This window comes from Anabrus simplex, chromosome 5 (assembly GCF_040414725.1).
Source record: "Anabrus simplex isolate iqAnaSimp1 chromosome 5, ASM4041472v1, whole genome shotgun sequence".
Lineage (NCBI taxonomy): Eukaryota > Metazoa > Arthropoda > Insecta > Orthoptera > Tettigoniidae > Anabrus > Anabrus simplex.
This window is the reverse complement of record NC_090269.1, coordinates 144,297,809-144,314,848: the sequence shown is the minus strand read 5'-3', so window position 1 is coordinate 144,314,848 and position 17,040 is coordinate 144,297,809. Positions and strand designations below refer to the sequence as shown.

The window sequence follows — 17,040 nt, the reverse complement described above, 5'->3', positions numbered from 1 at the left end:
AAGGGGTATGTTTCGAGTTGTCAGTAGAGAGATGGCGTGGAATGACATCAGTAGATGAATAAGTCTGAGTGGCGTCTTTAAAAGTATGAAAGATCAAAATCTGAAGGTAAAGTTGGAATTCAAGAGGACGAATTGGGGAAAATGTTAATTTAACTTATAGGAAAGGGAATTAGGGATTGGAATAACTTACGATGGGTGGTGTTCAATAATCCAATTTCTTTAAAATCATTTAAGAAAAGGCTAGGGAAACAACGGAAAGGGAATCTGCCACCTGGGTTCTAGGCGACTGCCCTAAATGCAGATCATTACTGATTGATTGACATTTATGCATTCGCCAGTGGCACTTGTGATTTACGGTGAATGTGTAAATCCTTGCTTTCTTATAGCTCCGTGTTCCCATCCTTCCAGCGAACGATTTCCTAAAACATTTCAACGAGAGACAACCGCGGTACGACTACTCCTAAGGTGCCAGTGGTGCCGGACCTATACGTTATGTCTATTGAAATCAAGTTTCGTCCACCTCAATCAAAATTTCCCTACTTCTTTTTTCCTTTTAACGAAACTTAACTTGTTTCAGAGTTAATCGTCAGCCTTCGAATACACTTCCTTTTCTTATCGAGGGAAATTTTTTACACCATAAGAACGAGTCCTTGGTCATTATTCAGTACCTAATCCTTATACTGTTATTATTATTATTATTATGGTATTAATTATTGTTACTAGTGGTACGCGAGGTTTAATAATAAATACTATATGGTGTAGAGCCTCCGTGGCTCAGGCGGCAGCGCGCCGGCCTCTCATCACTGGGTTCCGTGGTTCAAATCCCGGTTACTTCATGTTAGCGCTGTGAAGAGGAGGCGGACCTCCTGTTGATTGAGGGCCAGTTGTACGAACAAGGAATAAAGCTGGGATAACTCTTATTCCGGCGTTAGCGCCAGAAACCAGTTGTACGACGACTGGATAAGTTGTATTCCGAGTATAACCTCGGAATACGTTATACGGGCGTGAGACGGAGGGATAGTGCGTTATTCCGAGAATAAACATGGCGGATATGGTAATAGAGTCTGATAGTGAAGATGAAATCCTTCGTGATTTATTTTTAAGAACAAGGAAGAAGCGGAATGTGCGACCTCGTCCAGATCTATTTAATAAATTTGACGATAATGAGTTTTTCATCAGATTTCGCTTGACGAAAGAGACTGTTTTGCGTCTTCTTGATATGATCAACGATCGCCTGGAGCATATGACTGACAGGTAGGTTAGCCTAATATTATTTTTAATTGATTTAAATTAATCTGCTATGTCTAAATTTTAGTGTAGCAACGCTTATCATCAAATATAGAGCTAGGTTTATTACCGTTGTTGGAAGTAGGCCTATTTTAAGTTTAATTTAAGTTACTTTCTGGAATTGTATGTCACTAGGAACTTGTTACACATGTGCTCATATAGAAAACTAGTCGTGCTTCCCTACAGTAGTTCCACAGGATTTCTTGATTTGTGAGCCTATAATTGTTCTACAGTTTTTAATGTTGTATGGAACAGGAAAACATTTGTGAGGATTTAAGAGGTTTTCGTAATGTTTAGTAAACTGTTAAAATTCGCACCGTGTATTTGTGTGTTCTTCTGCTATGTTTGAGTTTACTTATAGTTTTCCTATATTTTTATTACCGCATTTTGGAATGTACGGTAATGCCTTAAATTCTACATAAGTTTAACAAAAGTGGGGTTAAAATAGAATGCGGTTAGGCCAGTTCTACGAAAATTTATGAACATTACAGAGTATAAAAAGTTGTTTCTAATTAATGTTCCATAGTAGGCCTATCGCATTAGCATCTCTTGAAGAAAAACAAAATAACTGTAGCCTATATGAAATTGCTGGGATTTGAAAAATCAATTCTTAATATCACAGTACAAACAATGTAGTACCGTACAATAACCGGTATATTGTTTAAAAAGGAATTTGCTTCCACATGATTACTTCATTCGAAAAATGTAATTATTAATCACTATAGGTCTATATGAAAGAAAGAGCACTGCAGATAGAAGGCATCAGGCTATAGTTCTATTTCATTGTTCTACTCTTGAAAATATTTCGAAAAAATTTCATGTCTATATGTTAGTACCTAGCCTACTGTACATAATGGAACATCTAAATATTCTTCGTAACTCAGCTTAGAAAAGTGATCATTATGCTGGCGTGACCTAATGTTTAGTGTGAAGTATATCTGTGGGTATGGGCTAGATCAAATTTGTTACTATTATTGGCCTGCCTCGTCCTTAGATTTGACCATATTAAAGTGGCCGAGATATGAGCGATGCTAGTAATGCCATTCCTTGTGCAGCCAGTCCCTGTTATGAATGGTGGGAAAATGTCTCTCATAGGGTCAGTTGGTGCATGCATTTCAGTGGGCTTGGCTAACTGGTATGTAATATCAACTTCTGGCTCAGTTAGGTTAGAACAACAGTTGAATACCTACACTAATAATGGACAAAGTGTCATAGTTTTAAAAGTAAAAAAAAGAAGAATAAAGGAATAATAATAGTTTCTCCTTTTCAGGAATCATTCCATCTCCCCTATGAACCAGCTGCTGCTAACACTGAGATATTTTGCTTGCGGAGATTTTGTTATATGTGCAGCAGACTTCTGCAGCATTGACAAAGGAACTGCAAGCAGAATCATCCACAAAGTTGCAGAGTCAATTGCTCGTCAAGCTCCAAGATTCATCAAATTTCCAGACACACGGATGGAAATTGCTTGCGTACAACAAGACTTTTTTAAAATAGCTGCTTTTCCTCGAGTGACAGGAGCAATAGATTGCACACACATAAAAATCAGATCTCCAGGAGGATAAAATGCAGAGGAATATAGGGGAAGGAAAGGTTTCTTTTCCTATAATGTGCAGACTGTGAGCAGTGCAGACTTAAAAATTATTGACATAGTTGTAAGGTGGCCAGGTGCTGTACATGATCAAACAATTTTTAATAATTCTGCACTCAGAGCTCGATTTGAACGTGGTCTAATGGGGAATCGTGTCCTTCTAGGTGATTCAGGGTATGCCGCAACACCCTACCTTTTAACTCCCATTACACATCCAAGGACACCTGCAGAAAATCTGTACAATGAGTCACAGATAAGAACAAGGAATGTAGTTGAGAGGACATATGGGGTGTGGAAGAGGCGTTTTCCAGTACTGGTAAATGGAATTAGATTGAAGACTGAAAGGGTGGAAGCAGTAATTGTGGCAAGTGCTGTGCTTCACAATTTAGCAGTCGAAATGAACGAGGACTTACCTGAAATAGACCCCCAGCTTCAGGAAGCTATCAATGCTGCAATTGAAGATGAGAGAGGAGCAGTGGCAAATGAGGATGTGGGATATGTTGCTGTTAGGGATAACTTTGTGGATTACTTTGGATCTAGTCTTTAGGTTTTCAATCAGAACTGTATGAAACAACTTTTCTTCATATTTAAATCTTTTATTTTGTCAGATTTTTAAGGGTCTCCTCCTTAATTTTTACATCTAGTTCTAAGCTCCTTTTCTTTATAAGAAAGAGAGCTGCTTCTCTTTCATCTCTTTTCTGCACTTCTCGCAATTGTTCCTCCAGTAGCCTCTTCTGCAGCTGAGCTACTTCAGTCCTCGCTGTGACCCATGGTTCAATTTTCTTCACCGTTGCAGACAGTGGTAAGCTCTTCTTTCTAAATATTGGCTTACGCCGACTAAGTAGAGGACGTTCCACCTCCGCCTCTCTAGTGTTGGTACCCGAAGTACCTGCAACTATAAAAGCAATCTTATATTTTCATACTAATTGTTAGTATGGAAAAGGATTTTTTTTTTTTGTCATAATAGGTACATACCATCATGATTTTTCATCTGCAACGGCAGAGTAGGACTACTTGATTGGTCTGTTGAATAAGAGAAATGAAGCCTATTATAATATTGTATCACTTCTTATTTTCACTTACATGCCAGCAGAATGTAATTGCAGTGGGACACAAATTGACAAGATTATCTACAGTTAATGATTTAATTAATATTTGTAGCTGGGCTGTTTGCATAATCTATCACTAAAAAAGGTATTTTTTAAATGTAAGGTATATAGTTTGTTTAGTGTGAGACAGTTCACTGAATGCACACACGCTCAAAACATGAACAAGTGCACGGTATTGAGCCTTGTGGTGATTTCTCTACCTGGCACAATAGCAAAGTCAACAGTAACGTAGAAGACAAAATACTGTGTAGTCGACATACTTTGTCCTTGTGGCAGCCTCCGCATGGGGAAGTTGTAATAATAATAATAATAATAATAATAATAATAATAATAATAATAATAATAATAATAATAATAATAATAATAATGTTTGTTGTGGGTACTCACAAAGTTTGTATTTAAAGGGGAGAGAAATTTAATTTTGATCATAATTAAATTAAGAGTCCGCCTCTGTGGTGTAGTGGTTAGTGTGATTAGCTGCCATCTCCGGAAGCCCGGGTTCGATTCCCGGCTTTGCCATTATATTTGAAAACTGGTATGAAGATTCAGCCTCAGGAAGTCACCTAAGTAGAAGACTGCCTCCTCAGTCATCATCGAAGTGGTCTTCCGTGGTCTCCCCACTTCTCTTTCAGGCTATTGCCGAGATGGTGCCTAACTTACGGCCACTTCCTTTCTTCTTCCTTCCTTGTCTACCCCTTCCAATCTTTCCATTCCCCCACAAGGCCTCTGTTCAGCATCACGGGTTAGGTACAGGACCTCATCCCCAGTTGTAACCTCAACACAAAATCTCACGCTCCAGGACAGTGCCCCAGAGGCGGCATCCCTCACTGAGAGTCCGAGGGGGGGAACCAACCCTGGAAGTTAAACGGATAATGATGAAATAATTAAATTAAAGCCCACTTTCATGAACAGTTGCCAAAAGAAGGCTAACTACCATGAGTTGTTTAACACAGTGTTACGATTCTTGCGTTTCCTCAATCTTTCCCCAGAAAATGTCAGCTAGCATGATGTTAACTTTCGCGAGAGTTACAAACAATGCAAATCTTTAATACAGCTGTAGAACATGGTGCATGAAGTCAACATAAAGACGTTGACCAACATTTGATTCACAGTCCCAAGCTAAGAACGAGAAATTGCCTCTTCCAGACCTTTATAATCCTCCTCACAGAGTTCTGTGTGTGTGTTATGTTGTTGTTTATAACGGTTTCGAGGTCTCATTTTAGGATGTAAGTAGCACAGAGTTAAACACTTTTTATTAAAGGGCATCCATGATCTCGTAACAAGACCACTTCATTAATTGTCCCCACTTCAAACAGTGCTCCGACATGGGAGTTAAATATTGTACGATCATGTTCAGAACCTGGCCATCTAGCAAATACATCCCTGATTTGAAGGTTAGGATCACTAATCACTTGAACATTAATAAAAAAGTATCCCTTCTGAATGCAGTATATTGCAGCTGTATTGTCTCCAAATGATTGGATTCTTATGTTTGTATGGTCTATTTTGAGTATGTCACAGTTTGTCTGTTAGTAGATTTTTTTGATTAATAGTTAAATGTCTGTATTGTTGGTAGTTTGAGAGAGAGAGAGTGTGTGTGTGTGTGTTAGTCACGATTCTCACCTTTGAGAACATCAGGGATCGGTACCGAGTCGATCGAGTAGCTGCCAGCATTTAAAGCAGGATGCTTTGGAGTCCTCAGCATTCCTGGTGAATATTTGTTCCAAGTGATTTCTGAAAATAAAAAATGTGTGAAAATGTGTAAGTCACTAAAATATTAATTATATACAATGTGATAATACATATTACACCCCTGCATTACATTTATTATTATTATTATTATTATTATTATTATTATTAGATTTATTCAAAAAATAAATTATTCACATACGAAAGCTGGAAGGTCTCCATATCAGCAGTCTAGAGTACTTAAGAAAATTAGAGCTTTTAACAGAAGGCAGAAAATCACGTGAAATTTGGTTGATACAATTCTTAAGATGACTCATTTGTAAGTGGAGGAGATCTGCCTCTCCAGACTGACAACACTCCCTCATACTATGTATGTCATGACAATTTGGAAAGAAAAGTTGGATGCCCATATAGGGGTGTGTTATACATGGTCTTTTCAATGTACAGCTTCATTTCTGAGACAATATGTGTTACACGTAGAAGTTTTTACAGCGTTCTTACATGGGTAGACAATGCGTTGCCTATGGACAGCATGTACTACTTTTTCAATGGAATGTGTGTTTGAAAATATAGGGCCTGCTGTATTTCTCAAGTACTTCTATTACAGATCCAGTTTTTGTTGTACTGTATATGTATATGGAAAATCCAATCTTTTGTCAGTATCATTTGTTACATGTGTCGATGAAATGTTCCTTCTCATATTATGTATATGTCAGAATATAGAAAATTTATTTTAAATTAACATGGAGAAGTTATTGCACAACCTAGATGCAGTTCCCACCCGTTTACTTGTTTTCAGAGGGTTAGGTAAGGCCTATAACAGATGTACCAGTACATAGAAGAAATTTACCATGCTCTATCTAAATTCGAGGTATCTATTTCGGTGAACTCTTGCACCCACATTACAGACATTACAAATTACCTAGCATTCTTTCTAAACAAATTTAATTCATTGTTAAATTCATATCTACGAGACTCCCTGCATTAACATTATTGCATCTTCTGCAAAGAGTGCATAATACATACCAGTACTACTACTTGGGAGGTCATCAAACGGCAGGGAGACACTACCATCTTCCTCAATTTGAATGTCTGTATCCTAAACATAAAAGAAAATGCTCATAATATCATGTATGGAAACTGCAAAAGCCATTAAAAATAAAGGGTTAACCATAACAAACAGAAGAGAAAGTGTGATTACTTAGCTCTGTATGCTTGTATTAACAGTACAGTAATGATTGCTTCTCAATTCACTTTTATCTATGTTTATGATTCAACAGGTAATGCAATATTATGTTTTTCCACCACAATGGTGTTTATTATGGCAGTTCTCTGATAAATATTAATGTTCTTGGCAAGATATGTTGTCTAATTAAATGATTACCTAGAACAGATCATAAAATAAAAGTTCAACCTACAAGTCAAGTGATGACACTTTCTTTCTCTTTGGTATGGTTCAACTGTAAACAGTATTGGCAAGAGTAACATAAATGGGTCAATACTTGACGTAATGCGTAACCTAATCCTAGCATTGTCTACAGAGGGATGTCTGTACCATTTCATGAGACCCATGTTAGTAATTACATTCATTTTTAAATCTTGAACTGTGTAACTTTATGAAAAATTTAAGCCATAATTATCACAGTGATGATGGCTTGATACAACTGACTAAATTACAATACAGTTTGTATCAACCCACGTTGTAAAAATCATTTAATTCACAACTGGCTTTCAGAAACTACGTTGAATCTTCAGTAGTTTCTGAAAGTCAGTTCCAGAGTAAATGATTTTTAGACAGTGAACTGATACAGACTGCATTTTAATTCAATAAATTGTGAAACTTAATTTACTTAAAATGTGGAACCAATGTACTGGCACGGAATGTAATTTCAATGTACCATCGTAAGGGAAAATATAGAGAATAAAATGCCTTTGCTCAGAAGGAACCTGAGAATGTTCATCTGCCTCACACTCAGATCTTTATTGGGTGTGAGGGTCCATAATATCAGTTGAGGTTAAAAGTCAGGGTGTGACTTTCATAAATAGGAAAAGTCCTCTCAGTTTTAATTACTGCGTTGATGGGGTGACCGTTCCTTATGGAATCATTGTATGTATAAGGAAAGATCTTCATTGGGGTAATCATATAAATGGGATTGTAAATAAAGGGTACAGATCTCTGAACATGGTTACGAGGGTATTTTGGGGTTGTAGTAAGGATGTAAAGAAGAGGGCATATGTCTCTAGTAAGACCCCAAGTAGAGTATGGTTTCTGTGTATAGGACCCTCACCAGGATTACTTGATTCGAGAACTGGAAAAATCCGAAGAAAAACACCTCGATTTGTTCTGGGCGATTTCCGACAAAAGAATAACGTTACAAAAATGTTGCAAAGCTTAGGCTGGGAACACCTGGGAGAAAGGAGACGAGGTGCTCGACTAAAAGTGGTATGGAGTACCAATATAAATGGTTCATTATTGGACATTATAAATTTTCCAGCTAACTCATTCCTGGTTGCCAGCGTTGGCATTCGTACAATCGGATAATGCGATTACAGCGCTCCTCCGGAGACCTCCGGTAGTCCTCCGATTGAATTCACTGGCGGAAAATTCAAATGCTTTGATGTGGGCAATGTTGCAACGGTGATCTTAGGAGGAATTACAATTTAGATTTCAGTACTAATTCCACAGATGCATGTGTTCCCCTACGTTTGTCATTCAAATGATGTAGTCGTTTCAAGATCGCCGCATTATTTGTTACGTTATGAACAACAGATTTTGATCTGCTGACGTTCAGTTTGCAATAGGTGCAGGTGGATAGAATACTGTAGATTGAATATTGGCATATATTATACCGTTGCAAATGCGTTAACAATATTATTAATACTGGTAGTAAAATATTTTAAGTGGTAATTATATTCCATTGCATGTAAACATGTATTATATACGATGTTCTTACATTAATTATACTCGTAGCTCATTTTTTACGGAACAGTACATCCAGCTCCATGGCTAAATGGTTAGCGTGCTGGCCTTTGGTCACAGGGGTCCCGGGTTCGATTCCCGGCAGGTTCGGGAATTTTGACCTTAATTGGCTAATTTCGCTGGCGCTGGAACTGGGTGTATGTGTCGTCTTCATCATCATTTCATCCACATCACAACGCGCAGGTCGCCTAAAGACGTCAAATCAAAGGACCTGCATCTGGTGAGCCGAACTTGTCCTTAGACACTCTCGGCACTAAAAGTCATACGCCATTTCACTTTTTTCTGAAGAGTACGAACTGATTGAAACTGGTTATATGCTGTACCGGGCTGAGTAGTTCAGACAGTAGAGCGCTGGCCTTCTGAGCTCAAGCTTGCGGTTTCAATTCCGACTTTGCTCGGCGGTACCTGAAGGTGGTAAGGTGTACCGGCAGTAGCGGCGATTGGGAATTAGAAGTAGGGGGAAAAAAATGTAAAGACAACAAAGTACCCCAGTTTGTGGGATATAGCGGGGGGGGGGGGGTATATACGTTATACATTAAAACTGAAAAAAAAGCTACTAAATGGAATTTCGACAGAGAGGTAAAGATTCTCAGCCTACCAACTTACCTGTGTTGATAATATTTATTTGAGATTTTGATTCAATACTATACAATAAAACTTTCACGAGAGGAACAATATTACACATGTATTACAATTAAATAGACGTACGGCGTGATTATATAATTAAAATCATTTAGTATTTGACTACAAACTTAAAAAAAACTACCTGACACTAAATAGACTGCCAGACTAACGAATGCACGCGTACACTTCCTCACAGCACATACAAAGTCTCCACTACAGTACTCGCTGTGGCGCTATACAAATCGGTTAACCGCGTGAACGACTTTGTTGCGTATTTCCGCTAATAATTTCGTTATTAATTAAAGCAAATAATTATCTGATAAGACAACAGGGCTTGTACAGATTGCTTGTTTTAATAATTCCTATAATACCTTGTTTCATCCAGCTAAAATGGAATACAAATGCAAAGTTTTCTCCACAAAGTAGGGGGGCGACTGTCCCCTCTCGCCCCCCTAATCGCCGCTACTGTACCGGCACATGAAAGAACTCCTGTGGGACAAAATGTCGGCACCTTAACGTCACAGAAAACCACAGAAGTGTTTATGGGAGTACAATAATAATAATAATAATAATAATAATAATAATAATAATAATAATAATAATAATAATAATAATAATAATAATAATAATAATCCTTCCATCAATTTACCCTCCAGGGTTGGGTGTTCCCTCGGACGCAGAGAGGGATCCCACCTATACCGCCTCAAGGACAGTGTCCTGGAGCGTGAGACTTTGGGTTTTGTTTTATGTCGCACCGACACAGATAAGTCTTATGGCGAGATGGGATAGGGAAGGTTTGGGAGTGGAACGAAGCGGCCGTGGCCTTCAGTTAGGTACCATCCCGGCATTTTCCTGGAGGAGAAGTGGGAAACCACGGAAAACCATCTTCAAGGCTGCCGACAGTGGGATTCGATCCCACTATCTTCCGGATGAATGTGGGTTCGAACCCCACTCTCGGCAGCTCTGAAGATGGTTTTACGTCGTTTTCCATTTTCACGCCTAGAAATTACTCTCCTTAGCCGTTCCTGTCACATCGTCGTCATAAGACGGCATGACGTAAAGCAAATTTTTACAAAAGTAATCGACAAATGAAACACGAACGATAAATGAGAATGTATATATTTCCTATAATCTCCTTCGTCATACTTATAAAGCAGTATTTACTATGTCGCTAGCACATCCGTTGCGCACCACAGATGGAACGGCAAGCGAGGCACACATTCAGTACTGTTGCTCCGTCCTCCGTTCGACCTCCGCTCGCGTGCCGAAGCACCGATTGGTTTCCCAGCAACAGTTTACTACCGGAGAATACCGGAGGGAGCGCTCATTCGCACTACCGATTGCAATCATAGGAGCAACTGCTCCGTTCCCAGCTCTATTCGCAACAGTGTAAGGACTTAGTGGGCTGTTATTTCAAACTTACGTCCATGAATGTAGGCGCCCTATAAAAATCGTTACCTACATAAACAAAAATTGATCTATATCACCGATATTCCATACAATACCCCTTAACAAAGAACGTATAGTCATTCAGAATAATTAATGCATCCTCTCATTTGTTAACAAGAAAATGCAATTATATCGACATATAATACATACCCTATATACCTGTAGGAATAAACCCTGTAGATACAACAAACAATATATCTAAACAGGTTCAGTTGTTTCTCAGAAAAGTGCAGGCCCTACCTGTGCAGAACTTACACAGTACATACACTTCGTTCATTATTATTATTATTATTATTATTATTATTATTATTATTATTATTATTATTATTATTATTATTATCATCATCATCATCATCATCATTATTATGAAAATATTCCCATTGTATTGGCACTAGAATACAGTAGTTTCAAGTTAAATTTGAATTCGCTTTTAATTTCTGGACATATGTAAAAAACGCGAAAGACGTGCAGAAGTAAAGAATAATTATTTACGAGTGGACGGAGGAGTTCAAGCGGTTCAAGTCTGTAAGTGCTGCGCTGTGAAACATGGCACAAACAACCGGTCTCATGGTGTAGGTGACAACGCGTCCGCCTGTCACCCGGCGACCCCGGGTTCGATTCCTGGCCGGTTCAGAGTTTTTTATTTAAATTATTAATATCCCTGGTCTGGGGACTGGGTGTTTGTGTCATCCTTAACGTTCCTTTCATCACATTCAACACTTTACACTACCGCCATTTACATAATACACGCAGGTTTCCTCACATATGGTGCAAGTAGAGGCAAAAGATCTTCAAAGGTCGACGCCCCGAACATATAGCATTAAAAAAGTTAAAGAAGGAGTGTAGTTTCGCGCAATAATAGCGACAAGTTATAAATTCATATGAGAATGCTCGTTCATTCCTCCCGTATGAAGTTCACACTACGCGCTTGTCATTCAATGTCTTTTTTTTGCTAGCTGTTTTACGTCGCACCGACACAGATAGGTCTTATGGCTCCAGCATTTGCCTGGTGTGAAAATGGGAAACCACGGGAAACCATTTTCAGGGCTGCCGACAGTGGGGTTCGAACCTACTATCTCCCGAATACTGGACACTGGCCGCACTTAAGCGACTGCAGCTATCGAGTTCGATCATTCAATGTTTGTACGTAAGAATGCTATCTGTATTATCGTCCAATAATAAGGGTACCGGTATAAACTGAGGGACCTAGTTTCTCACGATAATAGTGACAAGTTATAAATTCCTGTGAAAATGCTCGTTCATTTCTCCCGTACCAAGTTCACACTACGCGCTTGACATTCAATCGGAGGTTCGGATACATAATTACGTTTGTACGTAAGAATGCTATCCGTAATATCGCCAAATAATTAAGGTATTAACTGAGGGGCCTAGTTTCGCACAATAGTTGCGACAAGTTATAAGTTCCTGAAAAAATGCTCGTTCATTTCTTCCGTACCAAGTTCACACTACGCGCTTGACATTCAATAGGAGGTTCTGTTACATAATTATTATGTTTGTACGTAAGAATGCTATCTGTAATATAGCCAAATAACTAAAGTATTAACAGAGGGGCGTAGTTTTTCACATTAACAGCGACAAGTTATAAATTCCTATACAAATGCTCGTTCATTTCTCCCGTACCAAGTTTAAACTACGCGCTTGAAATTCAATCGGAGGTTCTCCGGAGGCACCGATTGAAAGCGCCCGGAGCCTCCGCTCCGTAAACAACCGCTCCGTTAACAGCGCTACTTCATGTGAGATTTGTGCTGGACAAAGCGGAGGCGGGACAGGTTTTTCTCTGGGTACTCCGGTTTTCCCTGTCAACACTCTTCAATATCATTTAATTTCATTTCATGTCATTCATTGTCATTGCCCCAGAGGAGTGCGACAGGTTTCGGCAGCCGGCACAATTCCTATCCTCGCCGCTAGATAGTGGCTTCATTCATTCCATTCCTGACTCAATCGAATGACTGGAAACATGCTGTGGATTTTCAAACGGTACTATATGGAGTATCGTTGTTCAGTTTGGCAAATTTGTTACCCTACCGTTGTTGTTCTACCGTTGCTGCCCAAATCCCTAAAAAAAAAAAGTTAAAAAATCCAGCGTGTTCTAGTTCACGATTACTGCATCTGAAGCTATTAGATTTTGTTTCGAAGTGGTAGGCATGTTCTTTTGTTTTGAGTGAAGCGTATTAGGGTTATCGCGATACGTTTACAGTTTTATTTTGTTAATTTCATTACTTCTGCATTTTTCAATCATGGAATTGTGATTTGTACTAACTACACTGTCTTCAAAACCTCTAACATAATGTTGGTAAGGTTCAAGGCTCAATAATTTACTTTGCCGATATTGTAGATCTCAACAGTGAACTTCACATAGTACAGTGTACTCTTTCTTAGTCAGGAACTGTTGCAGAATTCCACACAATTTGTGCTAGCACTTTTGTATTAGCATACAACTTATTTCTTTTTCAAATTGTTAACTTTTGTGTTACAAGTGCCCGTAAGTTGTAACAATGTACCGGAATATCTAATTTTCAACTACATGGGAATGAATTTAATCTTAGAAAGAAACAACGAGATTTAATGTATAATTTTAATTATTGTATGCGTGTTATTTATCTCCTAAGAGTGCGACTTAAGGGAAATAGTCTACACTGAATAATGACTTATTTTTTTACTACGCTATGTAAACTACAAAGCATATTAGTAGTGATGTTCCCAATTTGAAATCTTGAGATTTGTCCTGCTTAGGTTGTCAGTAAGATTTTATCTGCATTTCTGTAGAATTTATTGCTATATCATTGTTATTTTGGAGATTCTTTTGTATCGTTTTAATACCCCACAATACCTCTATTCAGTTCGTAGCCAATACTTTATCCCAACATTTTCTCTAAGTGTGATATCAACAAAGCAGGCTACCTCTCTTTTGTAAGATATTTTCTGATTAATATCAGTGCATAAAATAACTTCTTCAGGATTTAATTTTGGTTGGTTCTGGAACCGTATAATATATTAACCGTACACTGCATGGTGAGATGATTCTCTCACATGATAAATGTACCTCTGTAACTATCATTACACAATATAAAATTAACCTTCATGTATAATGAGATGCAGGAGGAACATCAGTGTAAGTAAGGAGGTAAGATTTATTCTTCATAAGGTTGGCAGCACTTTGGCAGGAGGTAATATCTGAATGTTCTCCACAGCAAGAGGGAGTTCAATTTTTGTACTATAATCACATGTAATAATAGCACACATTCGGTGTTCGGCTGTTGTGCAGTGCACACGTCTCTCTCCGGTCACTGGTGCAGCGGCTTTTTCACGTCTGTAGATAAGTAGAGTGTTTTGTGTTTGTGTTTGTATCCTAGTAATTCTTCTCTTGTAGTTGTATAGGTGCTTGTATAATGTTATCACCTTTCGGAGTACTATGTCTGTAGATAGTGGCGGCGGCCCTTTAGGAAGACCTCCTGATATTGGCAAGGATGCCATGAGTGAGGACTTACACATGGACGCTAGTAATACTGATACCCAACGAGACAGTGCTCAAGATACAATACGTGACATGGATCAGCGCCAGCACGCACCTGTATCTACATATTCTAACACTCATCTTGGCCCCTACATAGTTTATGTAGAATCGACCGAATCTCAAAATAAAATAGGACATATTCACCCTATGACTCTGGGTCGGATTTTCTATGAGAGGCAAATTGGTGAAGTCAAGGCCATCCATAGGAAGGGAAGAAATAGGATCCAAATTACTTTCATGTCTAGCAAGGCTGCAAACGCCTTTCTTTCTCATCCTATTCTTAAGGAAAAGAAATTGAAAGCTTTTATTCCGTCCTCGAATATTCATCGAGTAGGGGTAGTACGGGGAGTAGATATTACTATTTCAGAATCCGACATTCTCACCTATTTAGAATCGCCATATCCTGTAGTGAAAGTACAACGTCTAAATAGACGATCATCCAAAGAGGGAAAAACTGAATATATTCCTACAGGTACTGTGAAGGTTGTATTTGAAAGTCAACAACTTCCGAAAAGTGTGTCCATTTTTAAGGTCATTTTAGAGGTTCAGGCCTTTATATTCTCTCCTTTATTATGCAAACGATGTCAGCGGTATGGACATACCGCTACTAATTGTCGTTCCAGGGAGTCGAGATGTGGAAAATGTTCACTTAATCACTCTACCGAAGATTGCACTCACCAACTAGTTAAATGCGCTAATTGTGCAGAAAATCACCCTGCGGGGGCTGAACGTTGTGAAATCCACAAATAACAGAAAGAAATCAAACGCATTATGAGTGTTGAAAACAAATCATATTTAGAAGTAAAAAACTATTTTGCCCCATTAGAGTCCATATCCAACCCCCTTATGATGCCACAACATTTCCCTCCTTTACCCAATAGACCTTCCCAATCGAAAGAAACTCTCCCTCGAAAGCGTAAATTTAATATGGTGGTTAGTAACCCTCCCCGCCCACCCGTTAAACCAGGTTATGACAGGGCATCATATCTGAATTTGATAAGTAATCCGAAGACTGTTCCAGAAAATTCTGGCACTCCAGTACTGCGTTTGATACCTGCTATTCCTAACGAGCCTGCATCTACATCACAGAAGTCAAGTCACCAAGGGCAACCTTCGGATCCCCACGCACAAATATCAGCATCTCCCTCTGTCATGGCTTTACATTTTAATTCAAATGTTAATTCTAATGAAAAATGTCGAAACGTCTCTAAAAAATTTGAAGATTTAATGGAACACATGGGACAAAACGTCCAATGGAAGCATCTGTTAAAGTCATTACATGATGAGGTTCTTCTTTTATTGGGACATTCCACTACTTCCAAGTAAAACATGCGGTTACTGCAATGGAATTGTATGAGCATATTAAATAAGAAACATGAATTAGTGAGTTTGATAAATTCTCTTGATCCTGCGGTAATTTTATTGAGCGAAACTTGGTTCAAAACTCATTTTCATTTTCGTATGAAAGGTTTTACGGTCCTACGGCATGATGCACCCATCTCTGGAGGTACATGCATTTTACTCAAACAAGACATCTACTTTCAGGAAGCCCCGTTAAACTAGATTATACCGGGAACTCAAGCCCTTGTAGTAAAAATTCAAGATTGGTACGTGGTTTCAATATACTGTCCGCCGTGGATAAAAGGCAACTATGCCCAATGGGACAACTTTTTATCACAATTCTCACAAAAAACCACTCTCATAGGTGGTGATTTTAATGCCCACAATCCTCTTTGGGGGAGCATATCTAGTTGCCCTAAAGGGCGGAATATTGAAAAAATCACCGTAAAACAGGAACTGGTTATCCTCAACGACGGTTCTCCTAGTCTAATAGCTCCTACCATTAATAAAAGTGCAGTAGATCTCACTATTTGCACAGTTGATTTGGCAGACAAAACAAATTGGAATGTAATTTATGATAGCCATCAAAGCGACCATTTCCCCATTCTAATATTTATAGGCCCACAGGTTATCAGGAATGTCTCTCACTTTACTGCATCCCGTAATCTCCGCTCGTTTGATTCTACACTATTCACGACCTTTCTCGCAGATAAAATACGCTCTACAATTCCAGATCCACATCTTCTTGACTATGATCTACTATTATCCTTTATTTATTCTTATTTAGATACCTATCATCCCATTGAACACAAGCAGCTTTTTAAAATGCAGAGCAATTCTATTCGTTGGTGGGATTCCGAATGTGCTTCTTTAGTTCGTCGAAGACAAGCTGCCTTAAAAGCTTATAGAACATATGGCACCTATGATCACTATATCCAATATAAAAAAATTGTCGCTTCCATCCAGACTATTTTTAATGAAAAACGACGAACAGCGTGGACGGTATTTGTCACATCTATCAATCGACAAACTCCTATCAAAGATATATGGGCAGCCATCCAACATTTAAGTAATGCTCACACAAATTTTGTTTCTCAATCGCACCCTAACGGAATTGCCCAATTTTACCACTAACTAACACCAGATTACGTGGAACCTTCTTATGAATATAGTTTAATACCTGCCTCCGAAAAATTTTCTAGTCTATTACAGAATATCTCCCTCCATGAACTAGATATGGCACTCGAACATCGAAAAGATACTAGTCCGGGCAGAGATTCTATAACTTATAAAATGTTGAAATATCTACCGTCCCACGCTAAGCAAACGCCAAGCAATTCCTGTCGATTGGAACGATTTTCAAATTGTTCCACTATTAAAAAAGGTAAACATCCTCAAGACGCAAACGGGTATAGAGGGATCGCTTTGGGTTCCT

At 38.6% G+C, this 17,040-nt stretch overlaps 1 protein-coding gene across 1 annotated transcript; it reads right to left on the bottom strand.

Annotated features, from left to right (window-relative positions):
* Positions 1-3,474: 3,474 nt before the first annotated feature.
* Positions 3,475-6,866, bottom strand: LOC136874709 (uncharacterized). Its single transcript, XM_068227790.1, has 4 exons — positions 6,703-6,866; positions 5,611-5,721; positions 3,854-3,901; positions 3,475-3,773 (listed from the first exon to the last, which is right to left on the bottom strand). Exons 2-4 carry the CDS (start codon positions 5,690-5,692, stop codon positions 3,475-3,477), a joined length of 429 nt encoding a protein of 142 aa, XP_068083891.1. The 5' UTR covers positions 5,693-5,721; positions 6,703-6,866.
* Between the last annotated feature and the right edge of the window lie 10,174 nt (positions 6,867-17,040).